The sequence below is a fragment of the Hydractinia symbiolongicarpus genome, chromosome 2 (genome assembly GCF_029227915.1).
Source record: "Hydractinia symbiolongicarpus strain clone_291-10 chromosome 2, HSymV2.1, whole genome shotgun sequence".
Taxonomy (NCBI): domain Eukaryota; kingdom Metazoa; phylum Cnidaria; class Hydrozoa; order Anthoathecata; family Hydractiniidae; genus Hydractinia; species Hydractinia symbiolongicarpus.
This window is the reverse complement of record NC_079876.1, coordinates 26,044,112-26,071,484: the sequence shown is the minus strand read 5'-3', so window position 1 is coordinate 26,071,484 and position 27,373 is coordinate 26,044,112. Positions and strand designations below refer to the sequence as shown.

Genomic DNA, 27,373 nt, shown 5'->3' with positions numbered 1-27,373 from the left:
GGAAGGTGTAAAAAGAATGACTCTATCCTCCAAATTAAAACTGATAACAACGATGCGGTGAATGCACTTCACTTATTTACTTCAAAACGGAAATGTTTCATATTTTGTCAACTGCCTATCAACCTCGTCCCCAGGGTCTTGTGGCCCCTTAGCCGTTATAATGGAGTCTACAAGACAAAATGTCCTGGGAAAGAGGTTGAACTCCGTATATCAAATGAGGGGCTTGATATCGATGATGGATTGGAACGAGTTAAACGTCATCTCTATTTTAGTTATTTAGAAACTATTCTGTGTTTAGGATACTTCAACAGCTTAATAACCTAAAGCAGTATTATGTCATCAATATAATATCATAACTCCGCCTTCTGCTACGTCTATGCACAGTTACAGTTACCATTTTTCTTTGGTTTGTTATTATTTCATGTCCAACTTGTTAAGCTTCATGACAATTCAACTTGGAGAGTTTCGACGACAATATTATAAAATCAGTAAATTAATATTTTCTTAAATAAGCTAAATAAAATTTAGCTTCGAATTTCTAAACACGTTATCGCAAAAACGTTGTTTCCACAAAATCAAATGCAGAAATTATTGGTTGGTTATTTGACTTTTCTATTTGGTAACTTTAGAAGTTAAAATAATTTGGAGGAGAGTTTCTACCTTAAGCGGACCTCCTTTGCTGAATTACAACTTTTCACTACACAACAGTTCCGCTGTTTAAACTGATTCGACAGCTATAAACGACGTCGAAGAAAATTCACTTTCAAAAAACCATCTTTAAGAAGTTGTCAGAAGTCATGTTCATCCGTTGCTCTCAAATAATAAAACACGAATTTCAAAAGTAAAATTTTCAAGGATTTACAAAAACTGACAACAAAATTCAAAGCTTAAAATCCAGATCTCAGACCTCCCATTGGTAAGTTAGAAAATCAAAAGTTGTTTATATTCTAAATACATCATTATTTCAACATGCTGTTGAGACGCCAAAAATAGAAATGAGAGTTTTACTGTCAAAATAAAGAAATTGATCTCACAAAACAAACAAGGCTAGACCACACTTATTTTGTTTAAATGAAATTTACACAAAGAATATGAACACCATTTTTAGCATCGCATTTCACATGTATCGCTGAATCGTTGATTTGTTTGTCCAGTTGAATGGTTTGTTTAAAAAATAACAGACGCTGGATTCTTTCATTTCTTTTAAGATTAACACGCAGATGTGACTGGTGCAGTAAGACACTTTTTCTGACTGGTGAAGCGAGATCTTTTTTATGGTTGGTGCAGCAAGATCCTTTATGTCATAGGTGCAGCAAGACAGGTTTGGCGGGAAACTTTATATCAGATTACATCAAATTTTGTAACAAGAACCAGAACATATATTATAACAAAGTAGCTCCTCGGCATTAAAAAAAATTGTGTTCTAGATATTTTCGTGAGTTTGCTATTATGGTAGATCATCGGCATATGATAGAAGTACAAAAGTCCTGATAACGGATTACGGATTTTATTATTTATGGAAAAAGGGTTTTGATCTACAATACGTTACTTATGAGAACAGGAAGAAAGGGGTGGGTGTATGTCCTAATCCTCCTCGGGAGCCCAATTTTTCTTCCAATTTTCTTATTTACTTGTGCTAGCAAAACTTAAAACCTCACGCGTTTTTTATGTTCTATTAGACTTTTCCTCTTGCCAAATTAAGCTGAAAAATTGTAATTTTTAAACGTTCCTAATATCCAAGCAAGCTACAATTCTTTCTCCACGATATGTCCTTTCCTCCAAGATACCTTACATCAAACATATTAAAGTTTGATCGACAATTTAGTGCTTGCTACTCTTTTTGCATTAAACATGTGCTATGGTAGGCGAGGCAATTTCTTTTCTTGTTTAATCCAATGTTATTATAAATATCAATTTATTGTCAAGTTTTCCTTTATTGTTTACATAACTTTGTTAATATCATTTTGTCCTGACTTAAGTGCTACTCGTGCATGTCAAGTCGAGAAGATAGATAAAAAGCTTGGAAACTTTTATTGCGTAACCATCGGCAAATAAATAAATATTTGCCATCTTGAAATAAATACATTTAATGTTTGCTTCGCGTATGCGCATAGTGATTTTTGGATTATATGAACATCAGGTTTTTGTGACTGGAAACATCTGTCATTTAACTGCTTGCTTTAAACAAATACAAAAAGGAAATTCTTGCTTGCCAATGAAAAACAAATGCGTTGAAGCTTGTTAACAGTAAATAAACTGCTCTTATCTTAGCTAGTAAATTTAAAATTTCAGATCTAGAATAAAGCAGCCAATAGGTGCATCACACTGTCCTAAAAAAGACAAAAAAAAGAAGAGGAAGAAGAAGAAAGAGAAGATAACAGAAGATGAGTTCGTTTAGTGGTTCAACAGCCAAGTTTGAAATGAACGATGGTGGCATGAAGAAAAAATATACAACAAAAGAGAAGGTGTTCGTCTTATTGTTTATCCTCCTGGTTGTGCTGACTATCGTGTTTTTAGCTCTTTATGTTAAAACAGACAAGAAACTTGACAAAACTGAGAAAGATTTAAAAGGTAAAATTTGTATTTAGTTGTCGAATTTGTTTATCTATCTGCTTTATTTATTTATTTGTTTATTTATTTATAACAACACATTATTTAGTACCCAAAACTTTAAAACAAATTAAGAGCATTTTAAGGTTTTTTTGATTATTATTTATTTATTTATTTATTGACCTTTAAACATTTCGTATCACTAAATATTTTTACTATTAAATTTACACAACGCCTTAAGGACCGGTTTCCACTAAAGCGTTATTGGCTGCACTCTCAACCTATGATGTTAGCTCTCTAAATACACAACATGATACAAGATGTGTTTTCTGTATTTTAATTGGTTGTTAAAAAGACGCTTACAAGTTGATATGTTTTAATTAGCTGGCTTCTAAATTCAATAAAATTGAGACTTCATAGCTATAGAAAAAAAAGAAAGAGCTGCGAGCTCCTAGATCTGAATGTTAAGAGCAGCCCTTAGAAACGCTTTCATCAATGAAAACCAGTCTTAAGGAATTTAAATTAATTTTTTTTTATACTTCTCCAGATAAGATCATTAATTTTTGCTTTTAATTTTTTTTTAAATGAAGTTTTTATTAAAAAACGGGTATTAGTACAAGCGAATAAAAGGTATTAATTATGTTGACGTCATATTTAGGCAGAATTTATCTTTGGAATTTAAGTTGGTCAAAAGTGTTTTTTCCGCTTTTAAGACGTTAAACCCAAGAAACTTTGCTTCAGGGGCTCTAACTTTTTTTGACACTGAAGCTGACGACAGAGTCTTGTTAGCCTTGAGGTAGGCGATAGTGCTTCTGACATTGGACAACAAACCACATGGACGAGGTTGGTTTCGAGCAAAACTTTAAATATCACGAAATAAGAATACCGAACTTTCTTTGGGTTTTTCATGTTTTTTAACCTCGTGCACAGGTCATCTTGTATCTTTTCTGACATTGGGTGCAGTCGTAAGAGTAACGGAGTTGGGCATTGCCAGAAAATAAATTTATATCTCTTTTTTATGGAATTTCTTTGTGATATCTTTATGTTGGATGATTACAAGGTCTAGACTGCATATGGGCGTTTTACCCTTGGTCTCACACAGATCTGCATTGTACACAGTCGAATTCGAACACACTTTATGTTTATACTCGAACACATTTTTTATAACTTAACTGAAATACCTATTTTAAGACGCATCACTTTCTTCGTAAAAATCTATTAACTGGATAACACGTATTTTGTTATAAGCAACTGTACTAAAATCTATTTCTATGCAGCTTTGGTATCAATGGATAGGAGAAACAAACTATTTTTGCAGCACATTTTTAAAAATAAATTCCCAGGTTTGATTTCTGACTTTGTGTAGTTTCTTTCCCCTAAGACGCTCGTTTATTATATTATTTTATAGAACAGTTTATATTTTCCTGATTTTGAACCAATCATTTAGTTTGGTATAAGGATTAAACTCTAAAATCAAACAATTGTGGAGGAAAAATGTTAATTTTTTGAGTCTGTTGTCTGATGTCCAAGCTGCTTACTTGACAGTTTCTTCGCCGTTGGTCAAAAAGACAAGAAACCCTGGGGACGAGGCTGCTATTTGGCAGGGTTTTTAATAGTCTTAAAAATTTGACCACTTTCTGCTTAGTAAACTCTAAGCAACATTTCTTGTTTAAAGCATGTTTTTCAGCAACTCCAGTGTCACCTAGAATGTTAAGTTCCTTATAAAGAGAAAAAGCGTGTATTAACTTGTAATCCTTGTAAAGTAAAGAACTCAAGATAAACAAAAACTTCTCAAATTTCAGGAATTTAGATTAAATATACCCAGAAACAATGTATTCAAAAATAATGCAATAAATTACACAAATCTCCAACAAAAACAGCTATCAACGGTAACAACTGACGCCATGGTGGGCAGAAGGAAGTTTCGCGCCTAACTTAATTAATTGTTATTGATTTCTCCAAACAAAAACCCTGAACTCTACATTCCATCTCTATGATAAAAATAGCCGTACTTAAAAATGGTAGCCGTGTTGCAACTTTGTGCACGGAACAGCCATGGCTGGGATATATGTGCGATATATATATTAATAATACCCGTGGTCCAACTGTTTGTTTGTAACATAGAGTTGGGTCGTGTTACGGAAACACAAAATGCGATATATAAAAGACCGGCGAACCCGTAAAAAAATAAAGCTGTGTGTAACAGTTTTAAACGGACGGCTATTGAATGTGTATTGCTACTAAAGAGTTTAAAATGTCCCAACTTAATGTAACTTAACATGCTAAGTAAGGAAGAGCTAAAAACACTAAACGACTATTTCATGATATAAGAATATCAAAATCCTAATCAGGCTGTTTTGGCGCGAGTTATTTCGTTGATCACGTGATCTGCCGTGTGAGCAGGGCTGCTGTGCAGTTGTTACGTGAGCGAATGGTGACGTATAGAGATCGAGGCCGCCTTCTAACAAGCAGAAGTAATTTTATGTGTGCGATGTAAATAGTGAGCCTTATTAAGCTGTTTATATACAAGAAAAGTATATAGAACTATATGTGATTAATTATTGTCGTGACTCAAAGCAAGATCCCGACAATTTCTGCAAGTTAAAGTTAAGCCATCATAAAATGTGTGCAAAACTAACACACGTGTGTTTATAAACTCTTTATTTCATTTTAGTTCTGTTCAGATTTAAAACATTGTTATTAGCATTAGCATATAGACATGTGATGGCAATTATTTAAATTAGTGGGATTTTCGAAAGTACTTGTTGTTTGTTTTGTTTCTTCAACACACACTTACAACTAATAACAACACCTACACGATTTTTATATAAGAATATAAAAGCCAAACCAGGCTGTTCATTATTCTTATTTATCTATTGTTCTAAACAATAGACCAGTTGTTTTTAACCTGAAATTTCAGCCTGTTGTAGTTATAAAGTATATTTTTCAGACATATTATAAGTACGGGTACCGATACAAAATGCTTTTCGTGCTTCAGTAGAGCAGCGAGAGTCGCACCAAAAGTGAATGTTTCTGCATCTATGAAAGACCTTCGACCCTATCTCCTCTCTGGGTTCTTCCCGAATAGCTATTAAGATTCTAGGATTTCACAAGCTATTATCGTCCTCCAATCTCTCCAAGTGCTCCAACCAAGTCAATACTCAATATTGAATTATCTTTAGGGCTCTAAATAAGCAGCTCCTTAGTCCATCTGGTCTCTTCGGCTGTTGCTACTCATCAACCTTCTCACGTCATTCCTTTTTAAAAGATCAAGATCTTTCTTCCTTACTGTCTCGCTTCAAGTCCATACATCATTACATTTTTTACACAGGCCTCCTTCAATCTATCTAACTACTAAAACCTGCGAAACTTGCAGTCCTGGTAGAGTAGGTTTTTTATTTGGTAGAAAAGATTAGACTAAGAAAGATGTGTTAAAAAGTAAACGCAAAATGGCTGAAAAAGTAGCAGCATTTGGGAGATGGTATAATGGTAGCGCTGTTGACTTGTAATCATAATGTTGCAGGTTCGGGTCCCTATTACTGCGCACTTAAATTGAAGTGTTACCAGCCGATTTATAACTATCTACTAACCGCCAAATGACTTGTGTGGCAGGCAAGCATGTTAGAGCAATAGTATACTTATCTGTGGCGGTAATATGACATAGTTAGTTACAGTTGGAGGGAAAGTAAAATTCGCTTAATTTTGTGAGGGAGGTGAAACACGATTAGAACAATAACAGTTCTTTGAAAGTTTCGCTGGGCCAATTTTTTTTGTGTCTACTAAAATATTTCGATTTATTTTGATGAGAGACATATGAAGAGCAGATAAAATAAGAAAAAGTACAACACAAACTGTTATTAAAATCAAATAATTTCAATCTTTCCCCCAGGGCTTTTCTTTTTTGCTTTCTCATGTGACTGGCCCCCGGGTTTACGAAATAATGCATGTACACAAGATAAGTAACTCCGGTACTGAAGATCTTGAGACAAAGAAGCTCATGTTACAACCTATCTTCACCGGGGCTCTTCTACGCTGAGGGTATGGAGCCGACTTGTGAGCATATTATAAACCAATGAGAGTCTCGGGACGAAGTTGACGAGAATTATAGTAGCTGTTAGATCAAACAATAAAAATGGAAATTTAGTGAAAAAAACAAAATAAATTATGTCTGTTTTGTTTTCTTGATCGCCTTTATTTTACACACTTTATTTTCGCCCCATCCTTCCTTCAGGTTAAACCACAGTGCTCGAGTAATTGAATTTCCGCGCCCGAAGGCGTAGGAAATTCTTTAAAACCGTCGTTTTTTCTTTTGGAGCATTTTTTGAGAAAAAATCGACCCTGGGATTTCACGTTCCTCTGATTTTTTGTTAAATGTCATTTTAGACCAAAATTGGTCCAAAAATTAAAACTACTTTATTTTCGACAAAATTTCGCACAGATCACAAAAAAATATGCTGAACATGATGGTGACATCAAAATTTCTATTTTTGGCCACTTTAAACGTCATTTTAGGCCAAAATTGGCCCAAAAATTAAAACTACTTTATTTTCGACAAAATTTCGCACAGATCACAAAAAAAATATGCTGAACATGATGGTGACATCACAATTTTGATTTTTTGCCACCTGAAATGTCATTTTAGGCCAAAATTGGTCCAAAAATTTAAACTACTTTATTTTCGACAAAATTTGGCACAGTTAATCAAAAAAGTATGCTGAACATGATGGTGGCATCAAAATTTTGTTTTTTTGTCAACTAAATGCCGTTTAAGACCATAAACGTTTCAATCGGAAGACTTTCAACCATGAATGATAGGCTATAATTTTTGTTCGCAATTTTTTTTAAAGTGTGAGTTTATTATGACACGTTTCGTTTTGTTTGCGTTTGTTGTAAGATGTAATGTCACTTGTGTGTTTCATCTTATGAGCTTCAAGCACCAAACCTCTTCGAATGTTTGGCACGATAACACAACGAATTAGCAGATTGTCATCAAATATTTTGGTAGCGAGCGGAAATTCTTAGAGCCCCCAGGGCTTCTTGTCTTTTATTGAAACGGCGTTGCATTTTCGGGTTGCATAAGCTTTAAACATAATCACGTGTTGTTTATGACGTCATTAAAACATTAAAATTTTTCATTGATATTTTTCTTTTAACTGCTTTCTCAAAAAATTTTGTGAATGTATACAGGTGTTCGATCGGGTGTTGATTTTTACAAGGATATGTATATTTGTCTTTGGTACCTAAAAAGTTATATCAACCTTTTTGTCGTATTGCGTCAGCTATTACGGCAATCTCCCATCAAAACAAACGCTATAAATTTTATTCGGTTCTCCTGACCTCACGCAAAGACCTTATCATGCTATAATTCAAAGGATATACTTTCCCATCTCTTTAAAATGAATTGGGAACGAAGTTATTTTAATCGTTTTTTGTGTGTCACAAGGTTTTGACAAAATTGAGCTGTACAATCCTATTGAAAATGTGATGAAAATTATAGTTAAGTCTCTTGGCTACAGAAGATTGAGAAAAAAAATACCGATGCTAATGACCTGCTAATTACTAAAATGTCCGTCGATGTCTAGCAAATGGGCGTGGCCAATGAAACAGGTGTATTTTTTAAAACCTTTTTTTTTTTGAGTTTTAAAGTTTATGCTTTTTGGAAGTGAAACATAATTTTTTATGCATGCATGGGCCGAACTACTTTCTCCGCCACAGGCTTTTTCCTTATAAGCAATTTTTGCCAAATGCTTAATATTGTTTAAGTTTACAGACTCAACAGTTGCTTACTTTTTGCTTGTTGACTTTCTTCCCTCAAAGACGAAATTTACGTGCTTGCTTAACCTCGATACAAGGGCCTGTAGTATTTTTTGATAATCCAAATATCAAAAAACATTACAGCCCATGGAATCGAGGTTGGTGTTTGAGTGCTTAGTTAGGGCGTGAACAAGTCGTAATCAAAATAGACCTTTCCCGAATTTCCTAATTATGTCAAAGTCAATTAAAGAAAATAGACCTTTCCCGAATTTCCTAATTATGTCAAAGTCAATTAAAGAGGTCGATGCTAGAAATGATTCTTATCCCTAAGTTCCTTAGCAAAAGGTACAACAAATTACGTAATTTCGTAAATATTTCTGTTCGTTAAGTGCCTCAATTCCGAGTTGAATTTATGGTCAAACCCTTTATATAGTCGCGCTTTCCAAGAATAGCCTCGTTTTCAAAACAATTTTTTTCCAATTTTTTTCCAACAAGAAAGGTGTATTTTAACCAAAATAAAACTTGAATGAATTTTAGCACAAAGAAAGTCTCAAAAACTACTGCTGTATTTTTTATATAATTAATTCCATTTGTTCTATTTTTTCATTTGCTTACTTCGGTGACTGTTGCTCCTCACAAACTGCTTCAGCCTTGAAAAAAAGCACTTACGTAAACAATAACGAACAGCCAATATAAAAAGTCTGTAAGGAATGTTATAAAACTGTGAGAGAGTGTGAAATAAGGAGAACACGTGATGTGAAATGACAGATTAAGTGAGAATAGGTTTTATAACACTACAAATGATCCACGGCTAAAATTACAAAAATCACAACGCGAAGAAAATCTGTTCGAAAAGTGTCAGACACTCAAGCTGGTTCTGGAATTCAAAATCATATAAGAATTTGTACAGCGTTATTATGTTTACGTTGGATTTAGTATATGTATTGTTATTGTTTACGATGAGTTGTCAGGGAAACGAAAAATTACACCGCTACTGTAATGTTTGCCATAGATATTGCCAGGCGTATTTCAAAGGTAAACACCTCCGTTTAACCTCTTTTTAGACTCTTAGTTCAGTAAGAAGGATCCATGGCACCACCCTCCTTCCCAGTGGTTTTTTGTTTACTTTTTAATACAAGAGAAGACGGCTGCGCTTGGAACGACGTGCTTTTGCCATCACGCTCATTCGTACTTTATCGGTAACAAAAGGTTCCAAGAGTGACCGAATGTTCTTACAATGACTAATTTTTTAACAATTTCTCAACATCAATTTCGAGGCCTTCTCCCACTCGTTCCCAGGGATTCTTTTTTAGCTGCCTGATATGTTCTTAGCGCAAATGAACCTCGTTCTCAAAGCAATTTTTCGCTTTTTGATATCCAAGGCGGCGCGGATATCTGGTTAGAACTTTGGTAATCTATAAAAGAAAGTGTGTACGCTACTACTTTCTTAACTAACTTGGTTGCTGGTTTTTCAATACTGACTGAAGCCTTTTTTATGCAGAAAGCACTCTATTGAGGATTGAAAGCTTAGAATCTGAAATGGTATAGCGACCATTCTCGTCCTCCAGAGCTCTTCGAGATAAACTTCGCGCTTTGTCTCAAAGAGACCTTGGAATTAGAATGAATTAATTACGGCTATTCTATTTTTTATTATTGATACAAAAACATCAGTCAAGAAAAAGGTTAAAAAAAATGTTTATAAAAAGGTGTGTAAGATTATGTTTTTTTCTTAATTATTAAAACGATAATTTGAGCCTGAAGCTTATTTCCCTCTTATTTTTCGGAAAATGCGAGAGTTATGTTCTTATAAATTGTTCTTTACGACTTATTTTATTCTCCTCTCGTGTATCTATAAACCTAAAATTTAGTCTTTAAACTTGACGTTACCTTCAATTCAAAGTTTGCGCTTATAACTACTGTTTTTAGCTATTTTAGAAGTAAAGGGAATTCATTTGCCCAGTCTCTGTTTTCCCGTTTTCCGTTTTTCTCCGCGCCACACGCCGTAGCGATTTTAAATTTTTGGCTCGGATGCCATGTGCTTCAGTGACCATGGTCAAACTGACACTACCATCTTGTTAAAAAAATTTATTTACAACATTTATAACAAATACGGCCAAGAAATGTAAACAAACAAATATGGCCGAAAAACTGAATGAATCTAACCTCAAGTATGTTTTTATTAAAAATATTTCTTAAGAGATTTCGAAATAATACTCAATGATTTTAAATAGCTTTGTGTCAAATTACTTATGTTTCTTTTGTTTTCACTGCAACTAATTGCTTGGTAGTAAATATAGCCAAATGATAAGGATGGTTGAGAAGCAAAATGGGTAGCTACTATATGAATGTTAATGTTTTTCAACTATTAAAAGTATTACGTGATGGAATCGTATAGTTATGTAACTAATCAGACACTTCTTTAGTAAAGGGTCAAATTCATAGCTGTAATTTAATATATCCATAGTGTATAGCTAGGCTAGCTAGCTTGCTAGCTAGCTAGCTAGCTAGCTACAGTTCGTGATGGAATTCACCATGTTATGGGATAGAACTGAGAGGTTAAAAGAGCAAATGAAAGTGTTAGAAATAGAAGAGAATAATGAAATATGTTTGCTAATCTAGGTTTCAATTAATAGGTATTATCAACAGGTTCTATTTATTAAACAAAAAAAAGTGTTTACATTTATTTAAATTTATGACCATCAAAAAAAATAAGAAAAGAAAAAAAATGAACAGCTTTCGGAATCTTGTGGTGCCATGCCGGAAAATACTCTTTTTGCTTTTTTTTATTTTATTCAGAGGAATGACAACGTATTATTTTTTATCCACATCCTTTGAACAAAATAAATTCCTTCGCAAGATTCTGAAAGCTGCTAAAATTTAACATTGACTATTATTGAGCTTCAATTGGATAATTTAAAACAATTTTACTGCAATTTCAAAAACAATGTTATAACAGTTGTTGTCTATCAATGGCCCTATAATCTTTATATATATATAACTTTTGGAAAATGTGACCAGTGAATATTTTTTTTCATTCAAGTTTAATTTAAAAAATATGGGACCATCTGAAAAGTTGGAAATTGAAGAGACTATGATTGTTGATGGTGTAAAAAGCAGATCAAAAGACAGTGGATATTTTGTTACAAAAAGAACACTTCTTTTATGTTTAATTCTTGTTGTTCTGCTATGTCTTACAATTGGATTGGCAGCAGCCTATTTAGGACCGGGACGTAAAGATGAAAAAGGTGAATTGTATATAGTTACTCTTTAAGGATAAATGCTCCATGTGTAAAAAAATCATGAGTAACGTAAATAAGGTATGCAGAATTCTGAAGGTTTGATAAAAATTAGTATGTACTTAGTAACAATTTGCATTTTTCTCGAAAACATTAAAATAAAATGAATATATTCATTGCAAACTAATTTTTAAAATTTCAAAATATGTTTCCTTTGTTCTTGTTTACTATCTTTAGAATTATATCAATAAGGTTTCTACCACAGTCCTTTACTGTGTTAAGTCGTAATTCAAACCATACATTTGTCCTTTAAGGATACCTTAATGGACATTTTTTTCTGTTGACCTAAAAATTTCTTACTGGATGCATTATAGAGATAATCAAATATAATGATATACACTGTTTTATATAAATAAACATCATAAATAGACATTTTTAATATATAAATGTTTTAGGAGCATTGTTGACTACCTGAGTGCACAAGATTTTGCAAAATAAGAAGATCTAAAAATTATATATATGCCTTATTAACAAGGTGAACTAATTTTTGCAAGGAATTTTTTAAAAATTGAATTTAATTTTTGTGAGAAATTTTTGCGAAGTTGGTAAAGTCCTAATATTTCGCGAGATTTTTATTTCTGGAATTTTGTGAGAAAATGATATTTTGTTTCTTAATTTATGTGATGTAAAAGTTATATAATCAAGACTGAAAGTTGAAATTCACATATATTTAAATAGATATTATTGTTTAATCCATGTTCAATCCACAATTGGGTAGACATTCCAAACACAAGATCCAAGTTGATAACAGTGTTTTCATTACTGGATTGGCTATCCTGAATAAATATTTTGAATACTAATAAAAATAATAATAATAGCCTAAAATAAAATGATATGTGGAGTAAAAACTAATTTTGATTTATAAATATATAATAAACTTTTATTATTTCTAGACTTAAGTTTTTTTTGCATGCCAGGAAAAATATTTCCTAATTTATATCTCCTATCTATTTATATTTATTTTTTGTGTTTGCACATTTTTATAAATTTCTTAATTGCAATAGCACAATAGTTTCGTTTTGGCTCAGACTCATCGTTAATTTAACATTTTTAAAGTGGTTTAAATCAATTACTTTTATGATTATTTGAGTATAATTTTTAAAAATGTTTTTCAAATACCTGGCACAGCACAAAAATAAAATATAAAATTTTGCAAAAAAGTTTATTAATATGGGATTTTACAAATCTTATCATACCTGAAAAAGGTGTGGGGTTTTATCTTTTTTAGGTCTCAAGTGGTGTAAGATAAGTACATATGCAGGCCTAACTATCCAGGTCATGTCGTGACTGTCTTTTTAATTGCGATTTCCACACATTTGCACATGAGCAACAGTCATTAGGCAAATTTGTTAAATTGGAAAAAAAAGAGCAGCATTGCCATTCACTTGCCGTTTTTTTGTTGTTGTGTGTTTGTTAAAATTAGAGGCTGTTAAAAAAATTTACCTTAAGAAATTACACATTAGTTCTCTGAAAAAAAACGTACTGAGTTTATCTCAAATTTAGGAAGATAATGAAGATAAAATTAGTAACATCTAAAAAAAATATGCGGGTCAACCTTTAGGAAAAAAACATAGTTTTATAAGGTTTTTGCATTCTACAGTAACACAAAATCTTTTGCCTAGGCTGCATCGTAGAATTAAAAAAAAGTAAACATGGTATTTTCTTCTTTGTAAAATATTTTGCATAAATTAGCAAATTAAAATACTTTGCTCTTATAATCTCATAATTGCTGTAGTTAAAAACTGAGCTTTCTCAAAATTGTTATAAAATGAAAAGGAGAAGGCACTTTAAACAAGGTGTTGATTTGAAAATCTTGTTTTATATATACATATACATAGTGTGTATATAACATTCAATTTAATATTCCATTATGCATAAAAGTGCTTGTTTTTCCTGCCCAAATTTTTTTCAAGATTTTTATTTTATAGGGGCTAATGAAAGATCTCGCCTTCAAACTACAGCAGGAACCGGGACAGGGACAGTAACTAAAACTGACTCAACAATTACCCCGACTCATGGAATTGGTCCTTTTAATGACATAAGATTACCAAAATATGTCAATCCGATGCATTATGATGTAGTATTAAAAGTTGATATGAGCTTTGGGGATGTTGCTGTGACAGCCAATGTAACAGTCAATGTTACAAAGCCTACCAAATACTTTATCGTTCATGCTTCGTCATTTATTTCGATTAATGGTGTTATCAAGGATAAAAACAAGAAAGTAGTACCGTTTAAGAAACAGTTTCTGTTTCCAAAAAATCATTACTATGTTACTGAGATGCATGAAGAAATGCCAGTGGGAATTTACCAATTGGACTACAATGCAAGATACAAGTTGAGAAAAGACTTAAAGGGTTTCTACCGGTCAACTTACAAGGCTAAGGATGGAAAGGAGTATGTTGTTGTTGGTACTTAAAGCTAGGATGAAAGTACCAGGAATATAGCTAGGATGGAAAATATTTGTTTTTTTAGTTACTAAGTGATTTTAATTTGTTTGCAAAAATGCCAAGTGTAAAAAGATCTGTCTTTCAGTCATTGTACTTGGATGTTTAACAATTTCAAAAATCACAATGTTTATTTTGAGTTTATTTGTTTGCCTTCACAAGAATGTACTTGGTAACAATTTACTTTTTTTTTTACTTTGTGAATATCACTAGAAACTTTTTTTAAAACGTGAGTGTTTTTTATAGGGGAAAAAAAACTTAGTAAAAAAGATTTTTAAGTTGCTTCAACAAACTTTTCCAGTATTTTCTCTATTATAAAAAACCTTGTCCAAGGATAAAGAACCTGGTCCCATTTCAGATTTTGGGCGATCTTTAAGTTGACATTTAGCTCTTGTTAAGGAAAACCCAAAGTATAAAATCATATTGGTCTTATATGTTATAGAGCTTAAAAAGTTGGCTAACAAGTCTTTTTAAATTTTATTTTTCGTTCTTAAAATATTCAAAAAAAGTCCCACATTATTTTAATGTCTACTAGAAAAAATATTTTCATGCATATTGTTCTGAAAACTAATTTTACGCTGTTTTTTTCGCATTATAGTAGATTAGTGGCTGCTACACAGTTTGAGCCAGTAGATGCAAGAACAGCATTTCCTTGCTTTGATGAACCTGCTATGAAGGCGACCTTTAACATAACTATGGAATACACGACTGGTTATATTGCGTTAAGTAACATGCCAATTATAAAGACTACAAAAGTTGATACGGGTGCAAAATTACGTACCGTTTTTGAAAAATCTCCTGTAATGCCTACCTATCTACTTGTATTTGTGATATGTGATTTTGCTAATAAAACAACAACAACGCAATCATCCAACCCAGTGAAGGTAACTAACGTACACACTTGCGATTTGTAATTATATCTATTACTTGCTCATGTTTGTAAAAAAAGTAAAATAAATTTGAAAAAAGATCAAGTGATTCTGTTTAGTATGTACGATTTGATTAATATTGAAGTATATTGCCTTTTTTGTCTATGATTCCTAAAAAAATCTATTAAAGCTAACTACACAGTGTTAAATAAGAATGTTAATCTTGTATCAAAATTATTTTTTAAGACAACTAATAATGGATAAACTGCATTCATAATTTAAAATGGTTTATGTGTGATTTTTTGAGAGATTGTGTTTAGATGACCTATTACGCTCCTGCAGATCAAATAGATCAGATTGATTATGCTATGAAAGTTGGAAAAGAAATATTACCATTTTTCGAACAGTACTACAAAGTACCTTACCCACTTCCTAAAGCTGGTATGTATCATTTTTTGTTGTTGTTGTTGTCGTTGTTGTTGTTGTTGTTGTTGTTAGTTTCATTACCTTAAAAAAAAATGACGTAGTTGATTGCTTTTGCCATTGTTGAATATCCCTGAAATTTCAAATTTTTCAAAAGCTGGAGAATCAAATTTTAAATATAATCTAAAAACATTTTTCATTACAACTTTAAAGAAATAGAGTAAAGCGGAAATAATTTTGAAGTTGGATGGTTTTACATAACATTAAAACAGTTATGCTCAGTTTATAACACACTAAAACAAAATGCTTTACTTTATTAGATATGATAACTCTTCCCGAAATGTCATTTGGGGCAATGGAACACTGGGGTCTAGTTACATACCGCATGAGTCGACTATTATATGACAACAAAAGTTCAGCCATAACTGACAAACAGCGTATAAATTCCATAGTATCACATGAATTGGCTCACCAGGTAGATTGAGTATTCAAAGCAAGAAATTTTGAGCAATTTCTAACAAACCCTTTTTTCCATGGCGACAGCACACAAAGCAATAAATATTGAATAGGTAGAAAAACATATACAATGAAAAAGACAATATAAAACAGTGACAAATGAATGAAAGAATATGTTGTAATAATAAGTTATTATTATAAACAATTATGATGTGTTACAGTTAAGTGTGCAACCCAGCTTAAAGCTTTATATGAATTTAAGTTTGCAAGTAAAGGGAAAGGACTAAATGTGCAGAGTACTTTAAAAAAAGTAATTAAAAAGCATCTGTATACACAGAAAAATTGGTGAATTTCATACCTTTGCCAACGTATTGTATTAAAAGAAGAAGGTTGATTAAAGGTTAAGGGGACATAATTAGGCTAGTGATTATCATTCTTATACAAATGCATATATGAAAGATGTTTATATAAGATTATCATATTCAATATTTTTTTCATATTTTAATTATATTTTTATATTTTGATGGTAAAGTTAAATTTTCCGAGTTTTATTTTGTTCAGATATGATTGCGATTCCAGACTTCGCAGCTGGTGCCATGGAAAATTGGGGACTAATAACATACCGTGCAAAGGCCTTATTGTTTGATAATTCTGCATCATCTATTTCCAATAAAATGTATATAGCAAGTGTGGTGTCTCACGAGCTGGCTCATCAGGTAATTTATATTTATGCATTGAGCGGTGCTACTGTTAGTGATTGATAGCTATTTTTCTTGAATTGATCCTTAATAATAAAGTGCCTAAGTGACTTTTGGGTGTGATAGCTTAAAACTCACCATCACTCTTTATAAATGCATTTCAATCTGTTGTTTAAATTTATTTTAAAACTAAAATTAAATTGTTGATGTGCTGTATTAGAAAGAATTCTTGACCTAACATTTTACATTTATTGTGTTTGAAAATACAAAACATTGGAAAAAGCGCTTAATATTAAGAGCTTTTCTTGGCACTTTATCATTAACAACTCAGTCTATGTATTAGGCCTCTGATAAGATTGGAAACATGAAGAACCCTAAACAATATATATTTAAAAAAATTGTTTTTTATTTTTTGTCAGTGGTTCGGAAATATTGTGACAATGGAATGGTGGTCTGACTTATGGCTTAATGAAGGTTTTGCATCATACGTTGAGTATCTTGGAGTGAATTATACTGAAAGTGATTGGAACGCAGTAAGTAGTTGAAATTTAACAGAATTGTGTTGTTTTTTTGCAAAATTTTTGCAAAATTGTAAAAATATGTACCTAAATTCTCCTGGAATATGTACCTTATATACCCCAGGTGTAATATTTAAAATTTGTAGAGGCTCATTGGGGATTGGCATTTAACAGAAACAAGTTGTTTATTAAAAAACTAATTTTTTGACATTACTTAAATTTCTAACAAAAATTCATCACAAATAAATTGCTTGAGTGAGGAAAACTTTTTAAACTGTTTATTAAAACAGACTAGGCGTTTATTAGAGCCCCTATAGTATTTTACATTGAGAATTCAATATACTCGTTAATGTAATTCTTCCAAAAACCCTGGCCTGAATAGTGTAAATGTTGAGTGGACATCATACAATTAGAATCTCTCTATTTACCTTAATAGAGTCCACTGAACCTAAATAAGCTTGTGTAAAAAGCACATTTTTTTGTTAATTAATCCACAAGTGATCAAAGATACATACCGGCGAAGTTTATTTCCATTTTCAGAAATTATTTTATTTTTATTGTCTTTAGAATTTGTACTTCCTGAAAAAAATATTGTTCAATTTACAATTTCGTGACTATGTCTTAACTGATCCAAGTCAAGCTAATCCCAGTGTCATGCTAATCCCATACTGTTGTTAAATTTTAAGCCTTATTGCATAAAAATCCCATGAAAAAAATAGAAAATGATATTTAGTTGTTAAATTTAATATCAATACATCATCAATTATTTTTTATATTTATTTTTAGTTAGATTTTCAAGTAATAACCGACATGGACCGAGCTTTTTCACTGGATGCATTAGTAACATCACATCCAATATACATTGAAGTCAAACATCCAGATGAAATTAATGAAATTTTTGATACCATATCATATGCAAAGGTATAAGGCTTGGAAATGTTTACATGCCATTTAATGATCAAGGATGCTGATGCTATTGTAAAGCTATAAAGTTCTTTAAAATCAAAAATGTGCAAAACAGTTGAAGTCAGACAGAGTTAATTAATTCCTGCAAAAAAAAGTTGATGATATTATCAAATTTCCTCAATTTCAACTAAGCAAAAATAAGCAGAACGGATCATATCAAAAAATTTTATTATATTTTTCACATTTTAATTTAGGGAGGATCAATTCTACGTATGTTGGATGATTTTATTGGCAATGATGTTTTCAGGCAGGGTTTAAGTGTAAGTTTCTTTTGATTTTCGTAATCTCTTCTTTGACGGATTAAATTTGTTCAGGATTGAAGTTTTTCTAAATTAATTGGACATTACCATATGAAGGTAATAAATTTCGCAAATACGATACTTTGAGTAACAGAAACATTCATTTTCTGTGAGTGTTTAATTTTGCTATTGCATTATTTTGGAATATTTCTGGGATATTTCATTTTACAAAAAAATGCTGATGAGAAGTATTTTTTCTTACAAATTATAAATTTTTCTGTATTTGTTTACTTGTAACGCAAAACAGGGACGTGCTATAACATGCAAGAAATCTTTAACCTAGAAATTGAAAAAGATATATATATTTTTAAAAAAGTTACTGCAACCCTTGCAAAGAAAATCACTACTTGATGCTCACAAAATATTTTTTAAATCGCACATTATACCGAAAAATTTTATTTCATCCAAAATTTAACACCTTTCGATAGTTGGATAAGGCAAGCAAAGTAGATATTTGTTTATTTTTATGTGTATTAGAGCTTTAATATGTGTACAATATGTTTAGATATATTTGAAGAAATATTCCTACGCTAATGCAAAAACTAACGATTTGTGGGATGCTCTTTCAGAGGTATGTGTGGTATGATTTACCAGAGGCTATAAAAGTGTGAATCTATCCTTTCTGCTTAGCGTTCAGCTTGAGAATAGGATTGATATCTTAGGCGGTTGTCTAGTTGAACGATTGCTGTGCTTGCACGACCTTCGTAGCTCAAATGGGAGCTTTAAATGCGCTAGGACCTCCTTTGCAGGACCCTCGTTGATAGCAGTACCAATAGGAACTGAAAAGACTATCCAGGCTAAATAATTTCAGTAATAATAAAGTAATCCAGAATTCTCAAAGTTGGTTTGAAATATAATAATAATAAAACCTTATTTCTTCACAACTTAAAGTGGTTTAGAAGTCTCATATTTTGAACAAAAAGTTAACTTTTCTAATGAATCGGAAAATTCAGGATAAATTCCAATTGTAAATAGCCATTGAACGGTTTATGAATACACTGGACTACACCTCGATTTGTAAATTTAATCTAGAAACAGACAAATGTAAATTTTTATGTCATTTTTTTATTTCAAATTAAAACATTCATAGTTATTACAGCATAGTGATGTCTCAATATGCATTGCAGAAAATTGCAGATTTGAAAATTGCAAACGTTTTAAAGTTTTCCTGCCTCAAAGCATTTTTCATTACACTAAATTTTTATCACACTTTATCTTAAATGAATAATGTATACATATATGGCATGTTGTAGGCATCGAAACTCAATGGCAAAGATTATAACGTATCTGAGATAATGAGTACCTGGATATTGCAGATGGGTTTCCCTGTTGTTAAAGTTGAAAAAAGTTCTAGTTCGTATAAGCTTACACAGAAACGATTTTTAATTGATCCGAATCCAGATTTGAGTAAATCGAAATTTACATCACCATTCAAGTAAGTAATTTGATTGTCTTCTCTATTAAAAGCCCATCCTTAATTAACAGTCCAGCCTAAAAAATATAATTTTACTTTCAAGGACAAAATTAGTGAATTAGTCGGAGTGGGTTATGTTTTCTCATACCCAAGTTAATGCTAAAAACTTTCTCAATAAAATAAAAGTCAGTGTAAATAAATTTTAAAGTCTCTTTTTCTTTTTTTAGAATCCGTCGTAGTAATTTGATTCTTCTGTGTTAGCCCAAAACCTTTAAATTTATGACTCTTTGATTCCTGTGTAAAAGTTAAGGCAGCAGGAACAACGTAATTTCAAATTTTTAAAATATAAATTTGCCTAAAATCTATAGAAACTCTTTTATTCAGTTTCGTTACAAAGAGATAAATCAGGTTGTTTTGATTTGTTTTTTAGTTTTTCAGTGATTTCCATTTTTCTGTGAAGATGTAAAATGAAAGCCTAGAAATTCACAAAAGATTATTTTATAATTTTTTTTCATTATTTGTAGTTACAAATGGATGATTCCATTCAAGTACAAAGTTTATAACATCAGTGACATTAATAATGTTCAAGTGGGAGAACAAAAGACAGAGATGATGCGCATGGGTGACGGTAAGTGAAATGAGAGAAACTCTGCACAAGGCATAGCGTGACCTCTTTCCAATTCTAACTAGGCGGTCATTTCTGGGATGTAGGAAATATTAAAAATTAATCCTTCATTTGGGGGTAAAGAATCATTGGGGTAATGCATGAAAATTTGTAAATAGTTTCAATTGTGCAAATAAGTAAAGATTTTTTTTCTGTTTTCTGTTAGAAAACAATAATTTCCAACCTTTCTATCAATTTTTTTCACCATGTGCAGCCTTTTTTACATTTCATGTTAAGTTGGTTGTAAGCAAGGAAGACTAAAATGTAATAAAGCGGATACCTTAACTCTGAAGGTAACCAACCAACCCTCATTACACATCGATCATGCCAGCTGGTTCGAATTTCCACCACCTATGCACATGTATTTCAAAATTATGTAACATACTAAATATTGAAGAAACAACGGGATTTCCGGTAAAGTTACTAAAAGTTAGAACAAAAGCAGCTCAGAATAGTTTTTATTTCTAAAGTAGACCTATATACAACATTCTACCTAAAGAAATACGCATTGAAGAACATGAAAATAAGCTCTTACAGAAACTACATGAATTTGTATTTTAAAATATTTTAACTCTACACCCACTGTGAGGTTTCAATATTTCAATTTCTCTAGGCCTTGTTTGGATCTTCTTGAAACAAAATTGTTTTACACGCTTTTATTTTTATACAAAGTTTAGAAAGCAGTTAATTTATTGAACTGAAACAACAATAAATATTTCTTAAATAAAGGGGATAAAACATAAATCGATGCATAGAAGTGGCTTTACATGATGAGGCGCATGAAAATGTCCCAGAAAAGTAACAGGTACCAACACTGACAAAGATTAGATGTGTGAGGTCAAGTTATCGGCTCTAGTTAATGAAAATACAAAAAAATGGTGATGCAGCTGCATTGAATTCCTTTGACATTAATAAAGATAATCATGTGTAACTAATTTTATAGAATTGCTGGACGTAGCTATAAAAGACATTCACGAGAAAAATTAATTGAGATTAATTGACATATTAGCAAAAGTAACTCTTTTACAGAATTACTATTAATTACAGAATTTAATTCAAAAAAATTTCCTAGCCTTTGTTCCCCTAATGAATTGTCGTAGCAGCCTGCAAATCGTTTTTTCTAAAATTAGTTTATCTAACATCCTCTGGTTATGTCAGTGCTAAACGTTTATATGCCATGATCACAATTGTTCAATGAATGGGTCTTAATGTTGTGGAAACATCTTGAATCCAAAATTGCAACTCGTGGAATAAGTTGAATAAGCATAAAGATGTATTGCTATAAGTAGATTTAAAAGTTGACTATATTACACGAACAGAGTAGTAAGAAAACTGTGCGTTGCATAGAAGCTTGGCTGTCAGATTTCTCTCATCTGTTTCTAAGTAAAGTGTCCGCTGTAGAAAGGTAATGAGGTTTCAATGTATATAGAGTTTAAATAATAGTTAAAATCTAGAGTTTAAATGATAATTGAAATGAATTTTTAACTTTAGGAGCAATTACCCTTCCTAATTCATCACCTGATCTTGTCATAAAAGGGAACGTTGGTCAATATGGCTTTTACAGAGTGAATTATGACCAACAAGGATGGAAAAATATCAAAAATGTTTTGATGAATGATCATACGGTATGTTTTTTTGTCATTTATTCTTAAACGTACTTTGTTGAATGTTTTTTATACAGTTTTTGACTCTTTGTAGAAATTTGATGCAACGGATAGAGCTGGTATTTTATCTGACGCATTTGCATTAGCAAGGTAGGGGAACGTGATTTTTTAAAGAAATTTATGTTGATCTAACTTTAAAATACTGTAGTGGTACTGAAAGGAAGGCCCGAAGAAAATATTTTTAAGGTCAAAAGCTTGTAACCTAAAGGGCGTGTGTATGGATATTTTCATCAACATTCAGGGCGTAACATTCACTTTTCATACTAGCAATAAAATCTTCAATAATATTTCTATATTTAAATATCTTTATCAAGTTATTTTTAGAAATGATGCGTGTCCTGCTTTCGTATAATATTACATCCTCGTTTAGTTCTGGTAAATTGACTTACGAGACAGCTTTAGACTTGCTCAGTTACATCGACAAAGAAGAGGAGTATCTACCATGGAAAGCTGCAAGTGGTTCAATTAGTTACATACCGTCAGTTCTCACACGAACAAAACCTGCTTTATCGCTCTACAGTGTAAGATTTTTGTTTTGTTTGTTTGTTTTTTTGTTTTTTGTTTATTTGTTTGTTATTAAGCAATTGCTGTCCCACAAACCCAAGTGAGTTTCGAAACTTTAAGAAAAATTTACCTGCAATTAATTTTTTTATTTACATTTTTATTTCGAATTGTTACTCTGTGGCTGTTTCAAAAATTAGTATTTCTAACACCACACTGCAACATTGTTAAGGTGAATAGCCGTTATAATATATAAATGCCTGATTAGGATATCGGCTATATTTGTTGTTTTAGAAATACATGTTGAAAAAAGTTTCCGCACTTTATGCGAAGTACAACTTCACCACAAAACTCAACCAAAAGCACATGGATAGGTTGGTGACTGAACTCTTGAGGAATTCCTCCAAGAGATACTGTACTCTTGTTGTTAGTGTTATTCGCGATAAAACTTTTTGAAAAGAAACCAACAAAAAAACCTCTGCGACTAAAAAGCTTCCCAACTGTTAAAAAATGACGAGTCGGGTAGATTTGATTCTATCTCTCTAACACGAGTCACACATCACTAATCATCTTTACAACACTAGGGAAGCTAATGGTTTGCTACCTTTGTTCCTATATAACTCATTTGTTGTATGTTTAAACTTGATAGTAAAGTAGTAGGTGCTATGAATTCCGTTGATCTATAACAGTCTAGTTACTACAACTGTATTTACAAAAGCGAAACGCTTTGTTTAGGTATCTGCAGGTGTTGATCGTCAGTCTTGCATGTGCTAATGGACATAAGGGTTGCCTAACTCAGGCTTCCAAACTTTTTAAAGAATTTATTGATAGTAATGGTACCAAACCGTAAGTAACTGTTTTTATTGTTGTTGTTGTTGTTGTTGTTGTTGTTGTTGTTGTTGTTGTTGTTGTTGTTGTTGTTGTTGTTGTTGTTGTTGTTGTTGTTGTTGTTATTGTTGTTGTTGTTGTTGTTGTTGTTGTTGTTGTTTGGTATTACCTTAGGAAAGAAAAGTTTGCGCAAGAAAAGATTGCGGACTTAAATATTGCGAACTCATGGTCAAAAAAAAAATCGTAAATTGCGAAACTAAAGATTTCGAATTGGCAATACAACCATGATATTGCGGAATTAAACATTGCGGATCTGATATTGTGTCAGGAAATTGCGGAATTTAAAATTGCAAATTGAATGATCCGTGAATTTTATCCACGATCTACGAAATCTTAGTCATTTGTTCCTTTTATTTTTATTTTATTTCAATGCAACTAATTGAAGGGTTTCCCCTGTTAGCAAATTATCGACAAAATTAGATTGCAACTAATTGAAGGGTTTCCCCTGTTAGCAAATTATCGACAAAATTAGATTGCGAATTTTATTTTATTTTTTAGGAATTGCGGAAGAAAAGATTGCGGATTTTGGTCAAATTCGCAATCTTTAAAGGAGAGGCGAACAAAAAAACTTTTTTGTGGCAGCCACAAAATAAATTTTAAGCGAGGTAGCAAGAATTAAGGAACGTCTTAATCCCAAAATCTCATAAAATAACTACTATAACGACACACAAATAACTATGTTTCATAGATAAATATCCAGATTTCTTCCTAGCAACATTTTTACAAAGTTTTTATGGTTGTGTGGATAAAAAAGAAGCAAGTTTGAGATGTACTTACCAATAAATATTAAAAATAAGATCTTTAACTCAAGATAACCAAATATATTTTACATACAATCGTAGTGCCAGCATTTTATAACCTTCGTTAATACTTCTTGGAACTTTATAAACATCTGTCACAGCCAAAAGTAATATTTTTTTCGTAATTTGGTTCGCTTTTTTTCACAACATACATCCAACTTCAAACGATAAAGTTTGTTGTGATGAGATAGCGTCAAATCTGATAATTACACAGACCGGAAACTTTCAACAACAAATCGAACGTGCAATATGGCGGTCTCAGCTTTGTTTAGAACTCTCTATTTTCTTTATCTTTACTCATGAATTATTAAGTTCAGTAATAAAAATAAAAATATTTTCGTTGTGTTATTCAGCTAATAGCATTTTTGCTATTTTAATCTTAAACTTTTGTGTTGTTTATTATTTTTCATAAAACAGTGTGATCATCGATTCGTTGCCAACACAATACAGAGAAAGATCTTATATTGTTTGAATATAAACACCAGTTTGGCAAATGTGTAAAAATACTGAACCATAAAATGAATGATTCAGCATTCAAGGATAAAAGTGAAAACTGGTATTTTGTAACAAACTTCTATAAACAGATGTTCTAGGTATAATATAAGTATAATACTGTGTTGTTGTGCTGCAAAGTTTTAAGCCATAAATTCACCTTTTTTAAACAAACAGCTTTAATTTATTACCCCTTTGATATAAAAACAGCAAAAACTAAACAATTGTTAAAATTTTATGGGATATTCCAGACCAGCGGATTTGGTCTCTGGGATTATCTCTGGCATCATGAATTTTCAATCAGCAGCCGTGCCGCGGCTGTTCGCCCCTTCTTTAATTCCGCAACATTTTTTGTGCAATAATTCATTTCCTCAAGTTGTTTTTTATTGTTCTTTTTGTTGTTTTTCTTATATATTTTTCCTATTGTTGTTTTGTCGTTGTTGTTGTCGGCGTCGTTGTCCTTGTCGTTCTTGTAGTCGTCGTTGTCGTTGTCATTGTCCTTGTCGTCGTCGTCGTTGTTGTTGTTGTCATTGTCGTCGTTGTCATTGTCGTTGTCCTGGTCGTCGTTGCGGCCTTTATTTTCATCGTTGTAAGTACACACTTTTACTACAGAATTCATGCAGATTTTCGAAGTATGGTTTACTATTACGGTGTGCTTAACGGCGGAGAAAAAGAATGGAACTTTCTATACCAGAGATACCTTAACAATAAAATTGCAACTGAGAAAACTAAACTTATGTACGGCATGTCTGCTATACAAGAACCTTGGATGGTCAACAGGTAAAGACGCTGTTAAATTTTAACTGTTTTCTAAAATTCATGAAAAAGTATTCTATGGCGACTCTCACAGCGGGTATTTTGTTCCGAGCTTTAATAATTTTAAAAAATGACACACCGTAGTGTCACACACTAATGTCTTAGTATCATAGGTTAAAAAAATTGTTGAGTTTTTAGAGTTGCACATTTTTAGCAAGTACATACCTATAACATAAAATATAACTTTGTATTTTTCTGAATCCAGATATCTTCAGATGGGTTTAAACGAGTCAATAGTCAAGTCGCAAGATGCTTCGTATGTTTTCAGTTATGTTTCCAATAGCAACAGTAATGGCAGATACATGGCTTGGAACTTCTTAAAAGAGAACTGGTCACAGATATCTCAGAGGTACATGTTTTATGATTAAAAACAATCCTTACATGTCCAAACGATTCTGGGGCACTTGCTCAAATTATTTTTTTATGAACCGGAAACTTGACAAATGATGCCTGTAAAACTAAGTAAACCCGCGGCACACAATTTAATCAAAACCTAATTATTTTTTTTGTTTTTTGCAGGTTCTCCAAATCCTTCTTTACAATGAGGAGAATATTTAGCAGTGTAACTTCAGGATTTACCACACAGTACGAACTCGATGAGGTAATAAACATAATATTTATTTCTGTAGAAATGTTTATAACAGACGAAATGGTCTGGTTCACTAGATTGAGTCACCGGATTGGTAAACTAGCCGGAATGAATTTCATTTTGATCAGTTTCTCTGCAGTTACCTGTCACACTGTACCAGACTGGACATTTACATTTGTTAACATCACGTGATCTCAAGTGACTAACTAAATTTACTTGTTGAAGCGTATCACATAAATGTCCGAGGGTCAAATAAATCAGGGTAAACAGAGCCGGCGTTGTATTGGGAAAGGGGGTTATACTTTTCACTATTTTGTAGAAATATGTTTTTCAAATATCTGATGTAACACTTCCCATATAAAACACGTTTTGTAATAGGTCTCAATATGTTTTAAAAATCTTAAATATTTTCTAGTTGAAAGCCTTTGTTAGCACGAAAATAACAGACTTGGGAACTGCAAAACGTATTGTAACTCAATCAGAAGAGAAGATTAAAGCCACCATCGCTTGGTTAAACGCCAACGAAGAAACCATTGAAAAGTGGTTGGCAAAACAAGTATAAAAACGTGGTAGGGCGTCGGATAAATGGTAGGGCGTTGGAAATGTTTAAGAGCGTTGGATATTGGCAATTTTCATGCTTTCTGATTTAAATAGATTCTATACCCAAGCGTTTTTAATATTTTAAAAGAATTATGCGAGTCGCTTGGAAATTTCTATCAAGATAAATTTTGGAAATTGAAGAACAAAGGGTATTTTCTATTGTTTATTACTTCTATCTATAAGTACTGCTTTTTGAAGCAATAACAGAAAATGAAACAAGTGGGCGGTAATTAGCCGGAAATTGATTGTGTATATTAGGGCGTATTTTACGACGAAGCTATATATTTTTTTGAGCTAATTTAGAGTTTTTATGTTTTGTATTTTCGTAGAAATTAATGTTGCACGTATCCCTCATAACCTTCCATAACCCTTATTTTTTCGTTGTATTGACCTGTACCTGTTAAATAACTGAAAACGCCACTCAGCGCATTCCCAAAGTTTCATACCAAATAGAGGCGAAAATTGAGATATAATTTTTGTAATTACCTAAATCTAGAACACGTGAACCTAATGTAATAATTCTTGTTAAACTTGTAAAGTAGTTTGTAATTTTTAACGTTGTGAATAACTTTGTTTTGTGTTTATGAGGCTTGACAACTTATTTTTTTTTCTAGAGCCTTTACATGCAGTTTCATTTCGGTTGACGAAATAAAAATTTCATCTCGTCTT

The 27,373-nt window shown here is 31.9% G+C and overlaps 1 protein-coding gene across 4 annotated transcripts; it reads left to right on the top strand.

The window, feature by feature from the left end:
* Positions 1-2,182: 2,182 nt before the first annotated feature.
* LOC130630384 (glutamyl aminopeptidase-like) lies at positions 2,183-27,373 on the top strand. Of its 4 annotated transcripts, none has more exons than XM_057443869.1 (20): positions 2,183-2,571; positions 13,529-13,997; positions 14,646-14,931; positions 15,237-15,357; positions 16,357-16,511; positions 16,913-17,026; positions 17,798-17,932; positions 18,172-18,237; positions 18,782-18,847; positions 19,530-19,711; positions 20,215-20,318; positions 21,846-21,979; positions 22,053-22,108; positions 22,389-22,539; positions 22,814-22,893; positions 23,255-23,365; positions 25,312-25,479; positions 25,721-25,864; positions 26,035-26,116; positions 26,520-27,373. In XM_057443869.1, the coding sequence occupies exons 1-20, from the start codon at positions 2,385-2,387 to the stop codon at positions 26,664-26,666; spliced, it is 2,958 nt and encodes a 985-aa protein (XP_057299852.1). In that variant the 5' UTR covers positions 2,183-2,384; the 3' UTR covers positions 26,667-27,373. The 4 variants fall into 4 exon arrangements, with proteins under 4 accessions (XP_057299852.1, XP_057299853.1, XP_057299850.1 ...); XM_057443870.1 differs by lacking the exon at positions 2,183-2,571 and adding an exon at positions 10,396-10,472; XM_057443867.1 differs by lacking the exon at positions 2,183-2,571 and adding an exon at positions 11,345-11,549.

Coding starts and splice junctions, on each gene's coding strand:
- LOC130630384 (XM_057443867.1), top strand. CDS start 11,360: ATGGGACCATCTGAAAAGTTGGAAATTGAAGAGACTATGATTGTTGAT. Junction 25,480..25,720: donor GAACCTTGGATGGTCAACAG/GTAAAGACGCTG, acceptor TTCTGAATCCAG/ATATCTTCAGATGGGTTTAA. Junction 26,117..26,519: donor CACAGTACGAACTCGATGAG/GTAATAAACATA, acceptor AATATTTTCTAG/TTGAAAGCCTTTGTTAGCAC.